General features: G+C 36.8%; 1 protein-coding gene across 1 annotated transcript; it reads right to left on the bottom strand.

The window, feature by feature from the left end:
- Positions 1 to 1,530: 1,530 nt before the first annotated feature.
- On the bottom strand, positions 1,531 to 23,586 carry LOC113501235 (long-chain fatty acid transport protein 4-like). Its single transcript, XM_026882311.1, has 12 exons — positions 23,018 to 23,586; positions 11,317 to 11,470; positions 10,477 to 10,717; positions 8,344 to 8,563; positions 7,825 to 8,026; positions 7,086 to 7,219; positions 6,506 to 6,564; positions 5,259 to 5,402; positions 4,757 to 4,830; positions 4,204 to 4,425; positions 3,550 to 3,703; positions 1,531 to 2,745 (listed from the first exon to the last, which is right to left on the bottom strand). The coding sequence occupies exons 1-12, from the start codon at positions 23,191 to 23,193 to the stop codon at positions 2,594 to 2,596; spliced, it is 1,932 nt and encodes a 643-aa protein (XP_026738112.1). The 5' UTR covers positions 23,194 to 23,586; the 3' UTR covers positions 1,531 to 2,593.
- Between the last annotated feature and the right edge of the window lie 58 nt (positions 23,587 to 23,644).

Below are 23,644 nucleotides of genomic sequence, written 5' to 3'. Positions count from 1 at the left end.
ATTATGTATTATCTATAAGTATTGTAATCTTATTGTATTTTTGAACAACGTTATTGTAATGTACATTGTGAAATTTTTATTAAAGTTGCCTTAATAGTTGCTAGTCATAATTTATAAATAATTGTTTTGTATTTAAATGGTGTCAATGTTTAGTTTGTTGGTGTATAATGAAGTTTTAATACCATGATTTTTGTTATGGTTAGTAATGTCTGTCTAGCACCTTCTTAAATACCTGTCTATCTATTTGTTAATACTCTCTTAAGCCATATAATGTATAATTCGAAATAAATTAATGGATGTTTCTTCATTGGTACATTTTAATTTTAATATTTTAAATAATATTTAATTTTGTTATTGGTTCAACATGTCTCCTACCAACTTCAATTGTCATGGTTTCTAACCTTCGTTATACAGCCTTAATCTTCATATTAGTTGTCAATTATATGTTCGCAATAATGGCAGTTTGTAAAACGTTGATAAAATGATAGCGGCAGCGAGTTGTATTAGGGTTATGGTCTCATAAATTTAATTTATTTATATGTATAGAGAAACAGTAAACGTGATGTGCAACACACTGCCCTTTTGTAAAATATATATAGCCTTTATTATTTAAAACGCATTAATTACAAAAATTGTCATGTACATCCAATGTAAGACTGCGCTGCTAACAAGCAACTGCTAGGATATTCCTTAAAAACTGACCCTTCAGCCAAGGTTACTTCGATAAGCGGTAGAGTCAATGAAGTTGAAATGTATGAGAACGCCACATATTGACTTTGGCCTGTCATCTTCATACACTCGAGCGTTTTCTATTCACTTTAACGACTGTCAAAATGACACTTGATAAGGGGGGCTGGTAATTGTCAAGCATCACAGCTGCACACGCAAGGTACATGCGATACCTATTTTTCACTTTTATAAGAATTTGTAATATAACTGAACGCACTCGGCAGTGTATACAATGTATAGAGGTTTATGTTGCGTATGTATAGTGATTACAGAATATATGACTAGTGTACGGTTTGTAAAATATAATCTTTAGCAAGCAGTATTAGTGTCGTGGGCACTCGTAATGTTTGTAGAATGTTCTGGATCTGTCGGTGTACGATGTTTGTCGAGTTGGAATAGCCTGTTTAAAATATAAATAGAGTTTATTATTTTTATCGTTACAGAGAACTAAATATTTTGCTTATTTCCACAGTATTAATTTTACAAGATGTCTATAACGTAATTAATTTAGTAACTCATGTTGCTGAGAACGATCATGATATTTTTTTATTTGTTATTTTGTTTGTTCGACTTTATTACTGTGTTATTATTTTGTAAATTATGAATAAAGTTAAATAAGTATTATGTTGATAGTTTTTTTTTACTCCGTGTAATTTAACCTTGAGTAATTTAATAGAAAATATAAGATTGCTATACAAAGATGACTGATGACTGATGAAGAAGGTGACTGGTACCTTTATTCATCATTTCTTCTCCGCACAGCCATAAGAAAGGTTAGGTAAAGAAAAAAAAAGACGTACATGACATTTTAATCATTTATTATAATTATTTACAACTTACGTAATAATTTTGTTTAGGAGTAAACTGCAAAGTCTTCCTAGTCTACACTACTGTGCAGCGATTTTCGTTACAAGGCACAAAAATCTAAATACAAGACCGTATCGCGATTCCTTGCCAAGTATTTATTAAATTATTTGGTATCTGCTTCGCTAATATTAGGACTTAAAGTGCCCAAAACAATACTTAGGAACTCAAATACATGTTAAGATAAACGAATAGAACACCTTATGTGACTAGATGGTGGAATGTCATCTAATACGCTACATACAATAATATTTTTAAACAGTTTTATTTTTTCTGTAAAACCAGCAGTATAATAATTAATGCTAAATTGATTTTGTGTTTAATGATTTATAAAGAAATAAGCTGAATGAATGAAGGTTTCGATTTGAAGCAAGAGTCGTAGAGCTATATGTATCTGGGTGACGAGCCTGAACCAACAGCTAGTGTTCTCTACGCCTAAACAATATTACCGCGGGCACGCACACACTCACACGCACACGCTCACATACGTCACACTTGTTTACAACAAGGTTGGACTGATTACAATTAAAAAAATAAGCCTAATGGTATTATCATATTCTTTTCAAGGTTACCCATTATTATTTACCTAAGGTAGTGTGTCCACACCCCTCCCACCGATGCCTTAACTAGTAATGGTTTTGAACAACAATTTACGAAGTCTATACATAAATGTAAATTTAAACTAACCGGCTATAGTAATATCTAATAATTAGCACAATGAAACGTAATAGCGTAAATAGTGCATAATTCTGTGTTTTGGTCTATCTACCTATAGGCTGCCTGCAGGCATTCTCTCGTTCCCTACCAGGGAGGTTCATAACTTCATACTGAGTACGGAAATTTCGAGATTGTCTCACATTGGGTGAATGATATCGACTTGAGCGTTACCGAATGTTTTAAGGATACTCTCACAAATTGATTTACATGTATTGTCCGGCGCTGAGTACAGACAGCAGTAGGTGCGGTGTCGGTGCCAGCCGCTGCCCGCCTGCCGGCGTGTCTACAGCTTGACCTTCCCGCTGCAGATGTTGGTGTAGAGCTCGGGCGTGACGGGCACGAAGTCGTCGCCGGAGCGGAAGTACAGCGGCTCCTTGATCACTTCAGGGTCGAAGCCTTCCTTCTGGTACTGCAGCTTCTTCAACTTGAACGTGCCTGGAAACATAAGTGATGAATGTTTAGGAAAGCGGAAAAAAAAATTGTTATGTTGTTGTTGTTTTAACTTTAGCATCTTTCGATGATTGTAATAAACTTAAGACCCTATTGTTATCGCACATTTCTTAATTCATATTTATTTATTTATTTTTTCATTTGCATCCTTGTGCTGACTTGAACTGCTATTTAACGTTTGAATAGTTGCTTTACCAGACGGTTTTTTTAAGCTATGGTATGTTGCTCATAATTAACATAGGAAATAAGATTTGAGTTCATAATGTGAGACAAATATTATGTATGTAGGTTACAAACACAATTATCTGACTTTCGTCAGCACGCTTTGCCCCAGTTGCAGTGATAAGATAGCTGCCCGGGTCAGGTCAACGGCTTACCTCTGCTACTTGTGCCATAAAACATGGCCTACGGGAGTATAGGTCATGTTTGTAAATATTAGGAGATTACAACATTTTACAAACTTTGATTAGAAATAAATAAATTTGTTAAAACGGGAAGGAAGACAATAATGATGGTACTTATGTGTTTTAATTGTACTAGATGACAAGTCTTCAGGCTTGGCGAGAATTAAGGCGTTAGAAAAAAAAACCAAGGCTTTCTGGATAAGAATTTTGGTACCAAATCGAGATTTAACCAACTTTCGGGGTCAGGAAATCTACACAGTTGTCTCCGACAAGAAGAAGCGTTAGCAAAAATAAAGTCTTCAACTTATTCTCATATCTCGAATAACACTTTTGAAACCTCGCTAGGGATATAAAGTTATGTATGTAATTATGTTGGGGTACTCACTGGTGATCTCGATGTCGTTCATGATCCTGAGGAAGAGCGGGCGCGCGTAGGAGGGCAGCGAGTCGTCCAGGTCCCGCGCGAGGCGCTTCAGCTGCAGCGAGCGGGACGGGTCCGCGATGGCCGCCATGCCCGCGCGACCCTCCAGCTGCGGGATCTGACGGACAAACAGGTATTGTTACTACTTTTTGACGATTTGCCTTAGGCCTCGTTTAGGCGAGGTGAGAAATATCTTGCAATACACGTATCACGTAGCCGCTTACGTTAAGAATCACAAGTGACAAAGTCGCTCACATTGCTAACACACCTCGATATATTGAAATTATGATTCGACAGAGAAGATTACTGGCACTGCTTCTAAGCATCTAGATTTATATCAGAATTAATTATAATAGCGCACCGCAGCCAATCTAGCGCTTCCTAACATTAGATACTTAATTTGAAGTGCTCTTACAATTTCTTAAGAGGGACAGACTTAGGTTGCCGGTCCATTTCCTCGAGGATGTTGCTCATATCCTCGTTTTGCACCGATGTTTGTCAATAGAATTGCGTGATGAATGGAGCGCAAATCTTAATAGATTCCTTTTTTTTATTTCTCTGTCTACGCTTTTCAGTTTTGCATCGGTTAAATAGGCAGGTAACACTTTCGATACTTACAGAGACTCCATAGACGACACAGGGCCTCTGCTCCAGGCTGGTGGAGATGGCGTCCTCGACCTCAGCGGAGGCCACGTTCTCCCCCTTCCACTTGTAGGTGTCGCCGGTGCGGTCGCGGAAGTACAGGTAGCCCAGCTCGTCCGCCACCAGGATGTCGCCCGACACGAAGGCGGCGTCGCCCTTGCAGAACACGTCGCGGATCAACTTCTTGTTGCTGTCGTTCTGGAAAGGAAGGACAATTAATAAGATTACTTAGTGGAGTTTTCATAAGATGTTTAGCATTGCGAGCTAGGCGGAGTAAAGGAAAAATGATGATCCACCAAGATAATACGACTTTTTAAAGTAAGGCCGTATGTCCACTGAACCGCAGTTCAGTTGCAGGTGGGTGAAACTTACACATACTTTTTAATACGGTTGCATGACTCGACTCCATTTGTCTGCTTCACACGCCTTACTTTGCTTTAATGGGCATGCAGTATAATACATTTGCAATTATTGATGCGGGACGGTGCATGAGTATGGCGTGGATCTGATAAACTTGTAAATGTTTCACCTTATCAACGTATCCGTAGTACTCTCTGGAGGCGTTGCCCTGAGCAATCAGCCCGATGAACATTCCAGGCTCATCTGAAACATTCAATTATCTTTAGGTTAGGTTAGGTTTAAAGAATTTATTCTCAAAAAAGACGAAGTCACTTACATGAGAGCATTAGATAAAATTGTATCTACATTTTAAATGGTCGTCACAAAAAAGGTAATCTGGTGCTCATTTAACATACATTAATTTGATAATTTAATTGAATTTAGACGACAATTCTCTCTCGAAAAGTCAAAAATTGACCAGGGCTAATTTGTCAGAACAGAAGGAGCTGATCCACAAAACTGGATTGGTTCAAATATAATATATATTCACGATTCGGATATTCTATTTCAATATGACATGATTCGAACAAATTACCAAGATAAAATTGTCCTCTTAACTCTCTGTTAAGAGGACAATTTTATTTTAATAAAATGAATAGTTTATTTGATGGTGATGGTTAGTGTATACTGACTGGGCTTGCAGCGTATGCAGTACCCGTCGGGCCCGCGCAGCAGCGCGCCGGTGTCGTCGGCCTTCACCAGCGCGATGGGGTGCAGCCGCGTCGGGACCAGCGTCGGCAGGAAGCCCACCGCGCCCACTGTGTTGTCCACGTTTACTGCACACGACAACAAATTAATAAATATATATTAATTAATTGATGATGGTTTTAGTAGTCAAATGTAGATATCCCTTACTTATCAATCCCTATCTTAATATTATAATTGCGAAAGTAACTATCTATCTGTCTATTACGCTTTCACGTCTAAACCACTGAACTGATTTTAATGAAATTTGGTTCAGAGATAGAGTTGACCTTGAGAAAGAACATAGGATAGTTTTTACCCCGGACTTTTGAAGAGTTCTCTTGGAAACCGACTTCGACGCGATCGAAGCCGCGGGCGAAAAGCTAGTATCCAATAATGCTAGTTATTCCAGTGACGGTATTCCGTATTATATCTAATAAATAATTTATCTGTACATGTACACGCAATCAGAAGTGTGTAATAAAAAGGCTGTAGGAACTAAAAACTATGTTCAATTAATTTTGATTAGGTTAAAATTATTTATTATCTCGCAGTATTCTAATTCAATTTTGGTGTTCTGGTAAAATTATTCTGTTAGCATAAGGTATTTCCATTTTAGGCAATGAATAACAATAAAGTAAGGTTATTAAAAAAAGCATGCATGCCAAAAAAATCCTTGAAGATCGAAAGGTAAGCAACATTATTTTAAATGAACCTGATAAAGTCTGGTTAAACGAGATATGCCACGGCCAACCAGAAAATATTATTTATAAATGTTTGAGGACAAAAACAAATATATCTATATGTTACGTTGGTCTGTATGTACGTGTATGTAGGCATGCTGGAAATAGAATACGTTTTTAGAGCAAAATAAAATTAAGGACATCAGATAAATTAAAATGTTAATTAAGTCAATGTTACGATTAAAATTAGGTACATTGACTAGTATTTTTGACTAACTAACTAGGAAACGTCTAAAAAATATAAAAAAAGACATGCGACACTACTGAAAATGTCCAAAGTAATGGGTGTCTAAAACTACACCAGACGCGCTTCAAACTTAGAAAACGAGGTTTAACCTAATCCATACGACAAGAGATTCTCGTCTAACTTTTAGTAAAGACAGTGTATTTTTTACAAAAGATTAGACCTATTTAGTCCTTAATAGTATTAGGATTATAATAATATTACTTACTTATGTTGGCGTTGCCCTCCGTAGCTCCATAGATTTCATTTATCTGGGGCACTTTGAACCTGCACAATTATAATTAATTTATTGATTTATACATTGTACACACAATCAAGTTATTCCGGTTTTGTGATAACTACAAGAATATAATTAAGCATGTAATTTGTAAACGATTTGTTTATGTAAATTAATGTTGTTTACATAGATAAGTCATATCGTGGACTTTGGTCGGTAGCAAACTCCAGTAAGATATTGATTAGTATCAAAGTCCAATGAGACAAGTTAAGTCAGATTAAAACCACCAAACACATCAAAATAAATACACCAAAAAGGTTCAATTATTTAGTCAAATTAAAAAATCTTATTCTTAATCACGAAACATAATACGAATTTATTGGTTTACAAACAGACTGAATCAGTGTGCCTGCAGACCTATGCACCGGGCGTCCCTAATAATCCGATTGTAAAAATCCGTTCTGGAGCCGTGCCACATACAGATAGATACGTCAAACTCACAAAACCCCTCTTTTTGGCATGAGGATTGATAAATAATAATATACAACGTTGCAGTTCAAAAGCATTGTACCTGTCGACGATCTGCTGCCAGATGGCGTAGCGCATGCCGTTGCCCACCATGATGCGCACGCGGTGCTGCGCGTCCGACACGCGCGCCGGCTGCGCCAGCAGGTAGCGGCACATCTCTCCGATGTACTGCGCGACCTGCGCCCGACAAGTGAACAAAACGAACTTATATCAGCGGCTATTAGGTATTTGGATAGAAAATCAAAATTAGTTTTGTCTTTGTATTTTTTTATTGATTTAATAACATAAACAATGCGCATCCAATATTATAAATCTACCGGATGAACAATTTTTTTTTGTCAATGATGCTGTGTCTCTTAACGTAATTTTTCTTAAAAATATATCTCAAACGAGGTCATCAGATTTCAAAAGCAAACCGGCTTGGTTTTGCAAAAGCAAACCGGCTTATCTTGCCCCGGGCAGAAATATAATATTATTTTTGTTGATCCTGTTTGGCGTCTCACAGCAACGCTTTTGGTTTCTATACATGCATTTTTACACGAAATATTGGATTAAATATGTTTTAGTTTTCTTAATACAAGTTGTGTTATCACATTCGCGTATCCGGTTTTCGGACTAATCTGTGCAACATAAGGTAACTACTGTATTTTAATTCGGAATTTCTGAGAGCTGAGAGCTAAAAGGGTTTTTATTTAGAATTATATTTTCGATATTACAAAACTACTTTTAAAGTTATATTTGGGAGGGCGGAATACTACCAAAAAAGGTAAGCTGTATCTCACCGTGCAATCATATTTGATGCAGTCGGTCCAGTAGTTGGAGGCGGAGAACTTGGCGCGCAGTACGGAGGGGATCCCGTCGACGAGCGCGGCGCCCGTGCCCACCAGGCCGCCCGCCAGGTGGTACAGCGGCAGCGGGTTGTACATGCGGTCCTTGCTGTTCAGGCCCAGCATGTGGACGGTCGCCACCACCACCAGCAGGTACCTGCGAGTCACACGGGGATTTTGTTAGTGCCAATATCCACCAACGGAGTCAGACCAACGGAGATCCGCCTGTCTTGGATGGTGAATTTGTAACGAAAATCAAACTCGATCCCGTTTTCGATACAAAAATGTATCGAAAACGGGATCGAAAAACTTGATAATAAGTTCGAATAGACTAAGGATAAAAATGATTCGATTAAAAAATCTCTAAATAGTTTCACACAAGCGTCCAATGGTTACGTGGAATGTTACCTACACTAGACGTCAAAAATTGTAGAGCTTAGTTCTAAATATTATCATTTCGATCACAGGTCTTACTTGGAGTTGGGCAGTACAGCGGCCTTGGGCATGCCGGTGGTCCCCGAGGTGTAGATGTAGAGCAGCGTGTCCTTGTATCGCGGCTTGTCCACCACGTCCGGGTAGTCGGCGGGCTGGCGCGCCATCTCCGCGCGCAGGTCCACCACGCCCGGCGCACACACGCCGTACAGCTGCAGCAGCTTCATGTCCTCCGGGAGTTGCTCACGGATCTCAGATATCGCTACAGATAAAACAAATTTTATTATAAAAATGTTAAATAATTTGCTATTTAGAGGCGTATTTGATAAACTTATATAGGTATATGAGGTCATGGTAAAGAAGAAGAAAGAAAGAGGAAAGAAGGAAGAAAATACATTTATAAGTTAGGGTTAAGAACTGGATCCAAAAATGTCCCCAAATAGTTACTATAGCAACAGACCGGTGCAATAAAAATGTAATTTTTCGAGTTGATTAGATAAACACACCATTCAACTTTGATTTTAAGTTTGATTGTTTTTTACATTAGATAGGTAAAAAATTACTAATAGAACATTATTAGAGTAACAATACCTACGATAGTCACAGTTAATTGCCAGAAAATATGTAAATACCAGACATTAAGGGGACAATGCAATATGTAATTTCCATCATAGGTTTATAATTTTCCAGATGAGTTGGCAACAATACGACTCTGATACATCAGGCTACCTGCGTTGATACAAAAAATACAAACATGTTGATTGGTCCATTATCTATTATTATGTTACCAAATTGCAGGCTACCACTCGAAACTTCGTTACTCAGTTGGAAAAAGTCCCAGAACTAATCCCTAGGGTCAACTTTGTATGGATACATCGAATTACTAATATTGGAGTCACAAAACTTACGTTATAGCAATTTTATTTTTCCGTAACTTTCGTGTATATACTTAATATAGTATATGTATAAATCTATGTAGGTATCTATGTATAGCTACATATTTATTAATAGTATTCTTTTCTATTTTTTACTTTCTCAATTTGAACATGAGAGGAATAAGCCGACGCTGGTTCAACACGCAAATATGTGATAAACGGAAGCACATACAATGGTGGAAAAATGTAATAACCTCATTGCAATTGACGGTATTCAATCAAATTCATTATTGTACAAGATAAATTAAGTATAAATAAAATCAGGAAAAATACAAACTTACGTAAACAACTGTTGTATTAATTATGTATTGTTTGTTGTTAACTGCGCATTCGTTTAAACGTATTCATTTTCGTTGTATTAAAGAATTTGCAACAGACTACGCGACGTACGTCCATCAATATTTAATATCTACCTACACGTCATTGAAAATATTACAATACGTATAATTACCGTCCTCAAAACATAATTTTGAAAGGAAACTAATCAGACTCTAGGCAGTCCTTTTTTCATCAACATCCGTCCTCAAGCATTGTTCAATGTTCATAGCAAATTATTTTCCATATCAAAAATTTGAACACCTGAATATCGAAGCAGTTTGCAGGAGGAAAATTAAAATTGTTCACTGAATACAAGCTTGTTTTATCTGTAGGTGTAATAAGTGAAGTCTGTATCTGAAAGCGGTTTTTATTTAATTGACACTGGTCTTTAACTTTCTCAGGAAGTTTACACTTTCAATAGGAGAATGATCTGATCTTTGAACGCTATAGATAACTATATGTAGTAAGATTGCCGTGAGAAGAGATTAGACAATGCGTGCAGAGCAGCAGGTTTATAGGTACCTGTGTCGTAACAATTAACAACACTTCTCTATTTACGGATATGTTTTTGCACAAGTAGAGCGTATTTATAGACTTTTCTTTAAAAACACTGTTCAACGATAAAAACAATAGACTCTTTACCCTGCGGAGGGAATATTGCCCCAAAATTTGTTTCCGCAATATTTTTTTAGGCTGGCCCAGAAATGATTATTTTGACCATTATTTATTAATAGGGAATGTATGGATATGTATGTACGGACGAATAAAAAAAAATATCCCGTTGTTGGTATAAAATTAAATGTTGTCCGATTCTCTAACCTACCCAGTAAGCATACAAAGTTCGCGAGAATTGATGTAGCCGTTTCGGAGGAGTTTAACTGCAAACATGTAGAGTGTAGAAATTTAGTGATGTTAGACTCACCTTCAGCGAGGTGTTCGGAGAAGACGATGGCCTTAGCCTTGGCGACCTGTATGCAGTGCAGCAGCGGCTTGTGGCGCAGGTTGCTGTTGATGAGCGCGGATACGGCGCCGAGCTTGGCCATGCCCAGCCACGTCCACACGTACTCCGCGCAGTTCGGCATGAACACGCACACCACGTCGCCGCGCTTTAGACCCAGGTGCTCTTGCATCACTCGAGCCACCTTGTTAGAGTTTGTGGCCATCTGGAAGATGATATATTGTTGAACAGGTTCTTTGTCTGATCCATCGGTATAGATAGTTTAAGTATTATTGATACGAGAGTGTACATTTGCTGACACTTGATAGACAGATATCGTCTAAATAATTAAGGAGATGTATGTATGCAGAGTTAATGCAATAAAATAATAGCCCAAAAAGCCTAGTGTTTGCCTGAATTTTATTTCTGGCTGATTCATTGTCGAATGTTGTCAAGTCCGTACCGAAGATAAATTATAAAGTAGTCTGTTATTGTTATTAAATGCCTTGTGATGTTGAAAAAGGATGTATGTTAAAAACAATTTATTATTGTTTATTATTCATTCATCAAACAATGCACGCTAAAGATGTCTTCTGCGCGGTTTGGATATTTATGAAGTAAAATGAGACCTCTGAGCTTAAGAAGGTAGTACTTCTAATATAGAACTGTAGCCATTGTTTAAGAGAGATACCGCTCTATGCTGGGGTAATATGCTATCTCGCTTTAACTATGGCTACAACCTTACTTTAAGTTCAGACAGTCCTCTAAACAAAATGTTTCACTGCCTAATCAATATCATAATATAAGTAGGAAGGCTCTAGTTACCTCGCCAAAGGTCCAGGTGCGGTCACCCACCACGATGAAGCAAGGAGCGTCCGGGTTCTTGAGAGCGCGTTCGGTGAACAGTTGGGCCACAGTCATGTCCTGCCGGCCCCACCGCTTCGAGCGGATCATGCCCTGCGCGTAACGCCATAGGAACCTGGAAAACCACAGTTCAATGTAAGGAATAAAAATATGAGGTTTGTGGACGAGAGCTTTACTAAATAGGACTAACGTTGGTGGTCAATGTGGTCTTAACAGTTAAGATTGCAAGATAATAATGTGATACTGTCCCGCATAGTTAACCTCTCGGTGGAGAGAGTTATCTGGAGAGATTTAAAGCATCCTCAATCGGCAAAAAAGGTTGGTCATTAAAAAAAAACCAGGATAAAATATTGACCAATTGTTTTTTAAGACTACCTGACAAGAATATTAAAGCAAAACATATTTTACTCAAATACTTGTCAGGATAAAAGACAATGCTAAAAAACAGTTTTGCAGATTTTTTAAGCACTCTGTAATTACTTTATTTACATACAATAGAAAACGAATCACGATTCCATAAAAGCACTGTATGCTTTGGGTGCCTAATTAACTTGTAAAACTACTGCGCATTATATTTATATCAACTCTTCATTAATATACGTTAGCTATAAGCGATTCAGTTAATCGATATAAAATCGATTTCAGCCTATAAATCAAGGACTGATTGAAGTTCACAGTATTCTCATTTCACTTTGAAATAGAGCGACTTTAATAGCTCCAGATGTTCAGTTTCTTACATTTTATATGTGGAATCGATTTTTTCAGCTTTTCCTATTGTTATCGTACAACACGTGGGCTAGATTCCCGTATAAAATATTCAATAGGAAAGTACATTATGAAGGTGTTGCTAAAAAATGTGCGGACTTGGATATTGATTCATAAAGGAAATAAATATGTGATGATCCATGATCCATATGTGTCCATGGTTCTCTCTCAATAAGAAGGGTCACTTTTGATAATTATATAATATAAAACAATAACGAAATCTGCATAGATTAAGCCGTTGTGGTCTACCTATATTTATGGATTCAATTTAGTCCATCATTGAAAATGGCGAAACTCTAACTTAAACACAATTTCCAGCAGCAGCATACATATTAGATCTCATACAGTTTGAAAGTGGAGTAGAAACGTGTATAATCAGTATGATTGTATAATTAATGTGTATGTCTAGTAGCGGAACAGAGAACGTTCTGCGGGAGTGAGTGCACGGGGGCTGGGATAACGAAAATATTGTGCAAGCTAGCGTACCATCCACGGTACGACGAACTAGTTAGACCAAAGAGTAAGTAAGTAGGTACAGTTGTAGGAAGCCATAGACGGCACTGCGGCGGTGGCGCTAGCCCGCCGGTCACGCGACAAGGTAGCTTGACGTGTTCGTAATCCTATAATTAAATGACTACAAATACGACCTTCGCAACAAATAGGTAACCTTAGAATCTTCGTAAATAAAAACGGCGTCACGTTTGACATTTTAGAGCTCAGATTTATTTTTAACGACTCTCGTAGCTGTCTATCTTCTATATGACGGTTATTAATAATTCGATCTTATCGTTTGGGCTACCAAAGAAATGGAATTTATATTCAATAACATTATAAACTCAAACAATCTTGAACTAGTTATCCCCGAGCTCTTGTTAAATTAATATTGAATTAGAAATAGTTGTGAAGATTTCTGCTAGAAGATAAGCAATAAAGAATCGGTGCACAACCACTACTTACTAGTGCTCAAATATGCGTGTTTGTAATAAAACATAAATTTAAAAAAAAATGTGTATCGCGAGAATATTTTGGTACTTAAATAATAAGTTTCTGAATACTTAATTGACATCACAGGGACGTACAAAAAAATCGACTAGAAATGTCTGTTGCGTACAGGCAAACATTTCTCGTAATTGAACACTAAATACATTTTAACGGATAGCCAGTCATGTCAGTTACGTATGGTATTGATATTTTATGTAAATAAGGCTAACAAAACAGTGTTCATTCACCTTGTGTTATGACGAAGGCACGTGTCCCAGACGACGGCTCATTATTTTCTTAATATACAGAATAGAGCGGTCACGCTCTTTTCCCTTACGGCATATCTTTAAAGCGTAGCCATGGATTATGTTGTTCAGTAGCTAGGCACTTTGTATAGATCGTCAAAACTTTGTGGAACAGGTAGTATTATAAAGACAGAAACAAGGCTTCTATTAGTCTATCGTTTGAATTTGTTAACTTATATTTTTCCCTTCTGAATAAAAGATATTTATATAAAGGACATTCTAGAGATGAAAATTACATCAAATTTTGTTAAGTTTGATAGCATAAAGATAGCTTTGGATACATGTTTCTTCTTCAGTGTAAGTTAGTATACGCATTAGTTTATTGAAATTTATTATTTTCCTTGGGCCTTACTTAAATAAGATTTGTACACGAGTAGACTGAAACCATCGGTTAGTGCTACATATCTAAAGGAAAGGTTACTGTTATATAAACAAATGGCCTTCAGAGGCATGCGTCGCATCAAATTTAGTTGTATTGTGTAATATTTACGGGCTAGGACAAACTCCCTTTGGTACTAGGTAGTAATTTTTGTGTAAGTTTCAATTATGTTGACTAACTACGAATTACGCAGGATTCAAATCCGATAATTTATTTATATAAGAAACAATAGCATATTCGAATAAATACCAAAATTGATATTTCGAGGTAAAGTTGTTAATTCCGAAGTCGTGTTCGTAAATCTTTCAAAAATGTGTTTCTGTAATAATGTTCTGCCTACCTGCCACGATAGATCAAACAGATACGTCACAGAGTTTAAATGTGTACCATGTTGAGTAAATATTTGTAACTGTAGCCGATTAGATATCATTTTAGAGCAAATTGCTCTTCACTGCCGACTTGAATATGACCTTACCATAAAATATGTTTTTATAAATAAATGTCCGTATACGAGTGAACCAGCAATTTACAAGTGAATTAATTAAAAGACTCTTTACTCGCCACTTTAGAGATTTCCATTTTCTCTTCGATTTTTAGAAATCGATTTTAAAAAAGGTTTGAAATACAAACAAAATCCTATAATTATAGATGACAGTAAAAAAAACCAATGTAAAAATTCCCTCCAACCAGAGGTCATTTAAAAACACAATTGCCTTTATCTAGAACCCAGACCACATTAAACAATCCTATCTGGGTCCGTTTCCTATATTTAACAAAATAATAAAAGCAAAAGTATCAAAGGAAAGCAAGATAAGTTATATAACGAATACAGCAATGCGTATAGATGGAGAGAGGCCATTGGAGTATGCCAAAATTCTTTTAACTTCCACGTTACGGCTATGACGCACCCGGACTTAATATGACTGCATAAAACCTTACCTACGGAGTTAATTCGCTTTACAGCTCTAACCACATGTAGTTAATAATATTGCGCCATAGTTCAATAACACATTCTGTTTTTAGATTTCGCGTATGTTATTTTATTTTCAGCCCTGTCTCCCAGACAGTTGGGATCGGCGATAATGTGTGTTTATTGTCACTTGGCGTTGGGTTCGCTTGTAGAATATAATCGGACAAACGAGAAGATATCACTGAGTCTAAAAACGTTTCTAAAGGGAGGCATTTGGTTTGTTGTTAATGATGGCTGGTCTAAGGACTAAATACACAAAAACTCGTCATATCCAATTTATCAATCACCAATAAACCTCTCAGGCGACATTTATTTAACGTAAATTAAGTAAGTATTGACTAAAATTGATTTCCCTTGACAAAGGAATCTTCTTCAAAACATTATCCTAGACAGCATAATTCCACTGCGAAACAAGGGCATTCAAGATAGCAAATAATTCCGTACTGAAAGCCTATTTTATGGCCATTAGTCCAACGGTTGTCGGTGCTACGGATTAAAGAGCCTAGTCATTGCTTATTCCTAAAGCTACGTGAGTGACTTTGAATTACATCTTAGGAAGACTCCTGAAGTATCTAACTTCCTTTATATTTGTAGCAACTTTCGAGATGATTGATGAGACAGACAATAGGTAGCGAACAAAGGACTTAGACACCGCCGAAACATTTTAGATTTTAGATCCGAATACTAAGTGGAATAAAGCATGATCGTAAAGAGCTTCCCAAACGCCTATCCGTACAAATAACATTACTCATCTCTCATTAAGCCTAATACATACTTCGTTCAAATAAGGACATTTGAAGATAAGACTGAAAACAAGTAAACACCTAATTAACTGCTTATTCATACATAATTAAAGACGTAATAAGAACAGATAGTACTTGTTATCTGGAGACAATAACAGGCAAACCTTTGTACTTAGCTGCAGAAGAATTTGGTAAACACAAAAAACTAAAATGACAAAAGGGAAGATATGATGCGGATCAAAGTCCAACTGATATTGACTGTATTTGCAAATGAGTTAGCATATAATCATTGTCTGTAATCGTTTGAGGTCCCTACTTACCTAAACCATGGTACTTAGGTGATTTTGTAGACCTGAAATTGTGAAGCAGTAAATTTTCGACTTGACTTTTAGTTAACATTTTTAAATTGGTAACACAGGCAAAGGCTGTCTTGTCTCCAAAATAATACTACTTTAATAACAAAAGTATTTATTAATAGAACAACCCTTGATCAATTATCTTCGCAGCAGTAACAAATTAAAACTGTTCTGTTCACATCAGCATTGATCTTGCCAAGACGCGCTAGCTGACGGTAGTTGTTTTTAATTTACAAGTTAATAAACTTCCGATTGATGATAGCAGCAAATGTAGCAATATGTTATGAGGTTATTGAAACAATGTCAGGACAAGATAGTCAGAGGCTGAATAACAATAGTGGGTATACAAATGTAGTTCTCTATTATCCATAAGGCACTTAAGGCCAGTGCCTAGGAGCTAAAAGAAAGCTCGATACATTTTTCACTGAATGAAAATAACTTGAACCAAGCCCCCCCCCCCACTCCCTTGTTGCCTCGAGGCTTCGGGACCCCTGGGCCCCTAGATCCGGCCCTGTATAAATGTTGTTTAGATTTAGATTTCTGTCATCTGATAATAGAAATGTGATAGTAATTTTCAAAGTAAATAAGAATTTCTTGGTTATTGTAACAAATAATAACTGTATTTGTTATTTTTTCTATTGGCAATATAAAACAGAGTTTTATGAGCTCATAAAACTCCGTAAATCGTCAATAAACGAAAGTTGAAGAACAATAACTCAAAGTGGTTAGCCTACACCGATTTCCACATTCCAGTTACATGTTATACTTAATTAATAAGGCCATTCTGAAATTAGGCCCATTAGTTGTATGAAACTATGCCAGAAAATCTAAAAATAAAAAGAAAACCTTAGTTATTATGCAATGTTTAATTTAATACCCAGAAACATTACAGTAAAAGTATGCTACTTAACCGAAAACACGTCTCGTTGAGTTTTAAAATGGAGTTCTGAATAAAAGCCTTTGAGTAGTTACTTTGAGCTTCGCTCTGAAGCGGCTGGACCCTGAGGCTATCGGTAATATAAGGCATTTTACAAAGTGCCAAGTGAATCATGAATAACGACGCGCTATAAAAGAGTATGCTATAGAAATGAAAAGTAATTTCAGTTATAAATTTTCTGAATAGCTGAAATATAAAACGTGTTCCACTAGGTAGGTAGCACTTAACAGTTTTCAGTTACCTAATATTGAAGAAGCCAAATGGTAAGCTTTAATTAAAGGCAGCGAAGGGTTTCATAAAATTTATTTTAAGTAATATTTCAAAACTTTTATACAGTTTATTACAAACTTTCTTTCTTGCGTGAACCTTCACGTAAGTTTGCAAAAAGCTAGAGTTGGCGTCATCAGCGTCAGGCGCATCGCAGCCGTTTACGTCAAAACTAAATTTGATTTGTTTTTTTTTTTCAGTTATGTCCGACTTGGGTGTCTATTCTGATCGGACAAACTATGTAATGGAAAAAACGCGGAATTGTTAATGTAACCCTGACCAGAAATAATACTAGGTTATCATATGAACATCATTACTTTTTTACGGTCTTCCTTGAGTAGTTACTATTTATGGATTACCCTTCATAAATATAAAATACTTCATTCCCAGTATCTAGTTGGTTAAGACTTGCACCTGCTACTGTTACCGAACGCCGAAGTTAGCCTATTAATTTTTAATGAAGGGAAAAATCTAGTTTGCAGTCAATTATAAATTTAATGTGCGGGGTTAAAGGGAGTATGGGTTTAGTCGGTAGGACGAGCTTTTTGTTATTCCCTTTTTATGAGTCTTAAGGACACTAAACTTACAGAAATTTGCCGTATATAGCTATTTATTATGGCAGTTATTTTTTTCGACACTCACAAAAGAAGGAACTAAGTAAATTATTATTCAAGTAAATAAACTATCAAATCTGATACAATAAACAGACACATGTTTGTGTAGCTTGTATCGTCTAATCGTACCTACCGTAAGCGAGTATTTCGACTAAAGTTCAAGTCAAAAATAGCCGCGCGCAGGAGAGTGTAAACAATGTATGTAAATGTATACGAGACGAATAAGATCGGCGATTGCTGCCTCTGGAAAGGTCATGCAGGCATCCGCATTGATACATAATTAAACAGTGCTACTGCATCAAGAAGCAACATAACCGTTGAATAAGAAAAATGGTAGCATATTGGTAGAGGCTAGCATCTTTATGCATGCATTCGTAGTGATAACGTTTCTGATGGTATTTGTCGGTTGAAATTGAATTTTCCATAGACTAGAAATGTGTTGAATCCATACAAATGCTATAGGGGCTAGTCAACATACGGCGGTCTGATCAATAAGCCATAAATATTACGCAAATAACAATAGTGTCGGTCAGACCTTGACATCTAATCTCGTACTTAACAATCCGATTAACAAGCCAATATTTCTTTTAGGAAAACTAATTGCAGAAACTCTGATCTATTGTTTAAAGTCGACACAACGATCTTTGTTAGTCCTTCGCAAACATTCAACGATAGCTCATTATAAATAGATACGGCACAAGGCTCACTCAAGCAGGAAGTTTTACGAACCTAGAGCACACACGATATCAAATTAAGTGTTGCTCTATTGTTTTTATTTATAAATAAAATACTTCAGAAAAAAAGAAAGAGCTAGTTTTTACTAGTATTATACTAAATACTAAAGATAAAGAAATCCCATTTGTGTTTAGCGCATACACTACGTCAAAATATTTTTGTGGCCTTGTATTCTCTTTCTTTATGTGAATATGTAGTATGCATTGTTTTCCTCCAGTTTGAAAACCTTGTTCAGAATAATCCCCCAGCAACGAGTCATTAGGGAAGCAGTGTTGTGACGCAATCAGATCTCATTTGCAAAGGTCCGACTAGGGTTTGTATCACAGACTGCGTGGCACATTGTGCCATCGATTCCCCCAAAGAATAATGTAGGTCACATGTCTAGGGTTGCAAAGTCCATGAATAATGTGCGCATTAATTGCTTTTCCTGTTGCGTTTTAATGATACTAGTTAAAATAACGTTACGTGTTATTGTTTTCCGTGCCTACACAATGCCCACTATTTTATGGGTTAGATAATAAATAATACTACACTGGCCATTATTGATTCTTGCGTTTTGTACTATTGTACTAGATACTCAGACGTGTGGTCTGGTCGTGATAAGTACTTTTGCGGTACAACCCTAGCGAAACGGCAGCGTGGCCTTGAACGAGGGCAAGTACAACGGATGATATACACTATACAGGATGGAAGCAGATATAAGAGGCCTGAAAATATGTATCTGAAGTAAAGTGGGGCGTACGAGATATTGAAACTGACACAAACAGAAACCAAACAATATCTTACGGCACATGATACGAGATATTTTATGATATTTTGATTATCGTCCTATTAATGAACTCTCGGTTAACAATGAAAGTGGATAATAAAAATATCGTCGATAAATAAACCTCTGCAAACGATTCAACATGTGCAGATTGTCTCGTATCTACGTTTTAGTTTATAGACTAGCGAACTATGAACTATGTTACATGTATAGATGAGATCATAATATTCTTTACATGCTGCGAGTATGAGAATTAAAATATTTATACCAATTTGAATACCGGATCCTTTTGTCTTGAATGTTAAATCATTAGCAGTCGAAATTCAATCAGCGATTGTTTGGGTATGCTTTCTAAGAACGACTTTTTTGACCGCCTCATAAAACAATGCCATACAGGTAGGTATAAGTGATAAGATTAAATATCTACCAAAATCAAATTGAATCTGACGATAAAATTAGAGCTATTTAATGCGAAGATTTTTACGCAAGCTGCATTGAAAAAAATTGGTAAAAGACCGTTATTCGTTTAATACGTTTCATGCACCGCATAAATTATTGTCTTCCACGTACTAATTATGCGACGATGGCATTGAAAGAGCCGGTAAGGGGGTGAGAACTAGGGACAATCGATAAAGCGATTCACTTTCAAACGATAAAATGAATTGTGACAAACTGGCGGTTATTGAAGTGACGTACAAATAGAGTATGGCAAGTAAAGAGATGGATGTTTGAACACTTTGAACTTTGATTGATTTAAAAGTTGAGAGCGCATTCAGTTCATAAAGGACAAGTTTATATTAGTGTTTAGGAGATTGCTTTAGTGGAAAGGCGTTTAGTAAATGGTACTCTCATTAGTAAGATTCTACTCACTCCACAACTAAAATAAGATAGGTTTCTACGTATTTGTTAATAGTTACCAAAATGGCAGTACTGAAACACTGCCCTAAACAATTCGTTGAGTACTATAAACGAAGAATGTTGAATGGAAAATAACAAATGAGAATCACAATTCCTGGATAGATATAAATCGGGACCAAGATCCAACTATCAACGAATAAGAATACAGTATTTGGGTGTCACGAGACCTTACCCCACGAGTTCCACGGAATCTCACGTTTTAATATGTAAGACCCGACCTTTATGGTAATCGAGTCAACCAACATAAAATATATCTAATAATAATGATAAAGCTGTGCGCCTACTTTAGTACAGTAATTGGGGTAGCGTGTGTAAAGTAAAACTGAATCCACATATCATTTCCTTGTGGTTACCTAGCATGTGGAGCGCTCACGTGTCTAAAATCACAAGATCATTCTCGTTAAGTATAACTCTGCGCATAATGATCTCAAGTACTACAGTTACTGTTAAACCTACCTGAAGTACTTAAGTGGAAGACTGTGTAACCTTGGGAGTTAAAATTGTTAAGTTTACATTGAATGAACTAGAAAAAGTTATGCTATTCACAAACAGAATTCGATTAACTGACAAAGTACGGATTACGTCTAATTAGAAACAATTAAAATTTGTAGCATTTCTTTCAGGTTGTAATATTAAGCGACCTGTTTAATTATGTACTCTGCATTAGTAAAGGCATTGGAAGGGTTCTGTTGTTTTGTAAAAAGGTTTTGAAATAAAAAGTTCGGTAAAGAAGCATCGCTATCGCATGTCAAATGGTTGTGTTCTTGTTGGTAAAGGCACAAGGTACAGTTTTTTATGCTTTCGTCATGGTTTTTTGGAACGATGGCGCAACTGCAATGCTTTAGTTGAAAAAATACAATTAAGTCCGTAGTACCTAACCAACGTACTTTTTAAAGTGCGGAGAAAACTTTAAAGAAGCACAAATATTTCATTCAATTTGTACTTTGTCAGTTATTGTTTAGTTTGATAGATTCTTTTCAAGGCCTTTTAATAAGAATATCCACAGATTAAAATACCCTCCGAAGTAAATAGAAGACCGAGTAGAATAGAAAGAATAGGGACGTTCGTTTGCTCAAAAAATACCCTTACCGGCTAAGTCTTTTGTGTGGAAATCTCTAAAGATTTGTAGTCCGATTGGGTGGATAATTATATAACAGTTCAATGTAAAGAAGACCAATAGCATGATGGTATTGTCAATGATCATGTAAACAGATAAAGTAGTGTAAAATATGATTCATAAAGAGATATTTATTCATTTTCTAAGCATCACATGTAATCAATAGTTCTAGAATAATGTTTAATTGTATTTATATTGTAACGCAACAGTAAGTCGCACCTGCCATGCACATATTGATCTAGTAAATATCTGTATGATCCGTTAAAACCCGTGATATGTTACACGGTGTCAATATCAACAACTAAAAGGAAATAAACATAATGATAAATAGCAGACATACTTCCACGCATGTAAATAACTTAGTAGCTAACTAATCGATATTAATGATTGTTGTTGAACCAGTGTAGTTGTAAAATCGAGGGCTACACGTAACGTTTTAATAATGAAAAGAGCAAACTCGATATACCTACCCCCTGTTAAATGTTTCTCGCGAGTCGGGGCAAACTGGTTGGGCTACTAATACAATCCTAAATAAACGGACTACTACGAAACCAGTATCAAAGACAGATACCTTTTGTAGTCCACAAGGCAATCTAAGGGTGCATCGAAATGAGTCTGGATTCGAATTTAACCCGTCATACAGAAGATTTTGATCGCCTCGCTCGTGTACAAAAGACCTTGCTATCGTCTTTTTATAATAGCTTATTATATTCACTCGAAACAATATTCTAGTGCAGATATAAATAACACGGCAGTTAGACGTCGAAGAAACGTCAACGTTATAATAACATGCTCAGGAATGGACATAAACCATGACGTGACTTGCTTAAGATTAGCTGTTGTTGTACACTCCGTTACAAAAAGTACCGTAATTACCCGGTATGGTGTGCCTTAGGTCATTTATTATAGGTTAGGGTACCTACGTAACGATACGCTTAAGAACAATGAGGGTTTTATAGAACTTTGATGGAAATTATGTAGGGTAGTCGGAAAACATACGTTAACCGTAATTCTTCAAACTTTAATAAATATAAGTGCGTTAGATTGAAGATCTTCCTATCGACCAAGATTTAAACTTTTCATCTCTATCATCGATTTGTGGGAACATTTATCTATATGAACCAATATCAATAATCTTATCAGACAATACAAACAGATTATCAGCGTGTAATCTGAAAGATTTACAGATATACAGTGCATTTGAATAGCTTGCTCACAGGTATATTTAATATACAGGACCATAAATGTATAGCTACTGACTTATTAAGTAATGTTACGTAGACTGCCAATTAATTATTTATTCAATGGACGTCACCTATCCTTCGACGTACACAGGATTCCATACACTTCCGAAGTCAGAACGTCCAATTGTCAATTCATGATTCCCTACACAACGGATGTACAAATTTATGGAAACGTGGTCGTGACATTTAGGAATTAAAAAAGTCTTTCTTTGTCACCCAAAATTATTGAGATTGTAATGTAATTTCATTAAGTTTATGCTGCTCATAGATCGATAGCAACTGAAAACTAATACGAATATCGATGTGTTCTATAAAATTAATAACCCATCGCTCACTATGTTGTTTTTGCAGAGGCTGACTAAAGCAAGGCAGGCAGTTTTCACACAAAATTTTCATTGTAAAGCGCAGTAATTATATAAAGGTTTTCTCAATTTCCAAGGCAGTTTAAAATGTATTTTTTTATTAACAACGAGGACCAGTTTTTGACGCAGTAGACAGGTAATGCAGGTGTTTTCGTGCATGCTTTGTTTAGAGTTGAGGTAATAGTAAATAGTAGGGTACTTACTTGGCGTCTCTCGGTAGAGTCTTGATAAATACGTAAATGTGCCTCCTATATCGGTAGACGCAGGGCGCTACAGCGAGGATGACGAATATCGCCGCCTTAGAGAGTGTACTGAGCACGGCGGCCATCGCGGCGGCCAGTGCCATGAGAGCGACGAGAGCTGCCAGTATCGCGTCCATGCTGGCGATCAGCCCAGTAGGGCACACAGCGGCTAACTATACACCGGTAACAGATAAACAGTACGTGCGAGTACGACGCGCGATCACTACGCACCGGGGACGCGCGCGTCCATCGACACCGAACAGTTTCGTATAAATGCGGGAAGGACGCGGTGCGGTGCGATTGCCTCGCGAGCGGCCGCGTCAATGGCGGAGCGCCTGCCCCGAGCCCCCCTCGCGCCAGCTGCACATGCGCCGACAACAGCTGATCCCCGGACGGTAGGCGCGCTATGTCACCCACCCCGGTTAACTCATCTGAACTTGTGTATAAAATACCGATATAGGACGCGACAGTTACAAATTTTTTCGCGGATGCCTTGTGCGGATGACGTCTTACATTATTTGATTATTTCACACGAATTCGGAATTTGAAAATATTTTACAAACAATATAGACATTAAAAAAAATATCT

This window comes from Trichoplusia ni, chromosome 15 (genome assembly GCF_003590095.1).
Source record: "Trichoplusia ni isolate ovarian cell line Hi5 chromosome 15, tn1, whole genome shotgun sequence".
NCBI lineage: Eukaryota > Metazoa > Arthropoda > Insecta > Lepidoptera > Noctuidae > Trichoplusia > Trichoplusia ni.
The sequence above is the reverse complement of the archived record's forward strand: the minus strand, read 5'-3'. Positions and strand labels throughout refer to the sequence as shown.

Bases quoted from the DNA above. Each gene is read 5' to 3' on its own strand.
- LOC113501235 (XM_026882311.1), bottom strand. From the start codon at position 23,193: ATGGACGCGATACTGGCAGCTCTCGTCGCTCTCATGGCACTGGCCGCC. The intron at 11,471-23,017 runs GTAAGTACCCTA...GTGGTTTTCCAG, and splicing joins ACTCTACCGAGAGACGCCAA to GTTCCTATGGCGTTACGCGC. The intron at 3,704-4,203 runs GTAAGTATCGAA...TTTGTCCGTCAG, and splicing joins GTGTCGTCTATGGAGTCTCT to ATCCCGCAGCTGGAGGGTCG.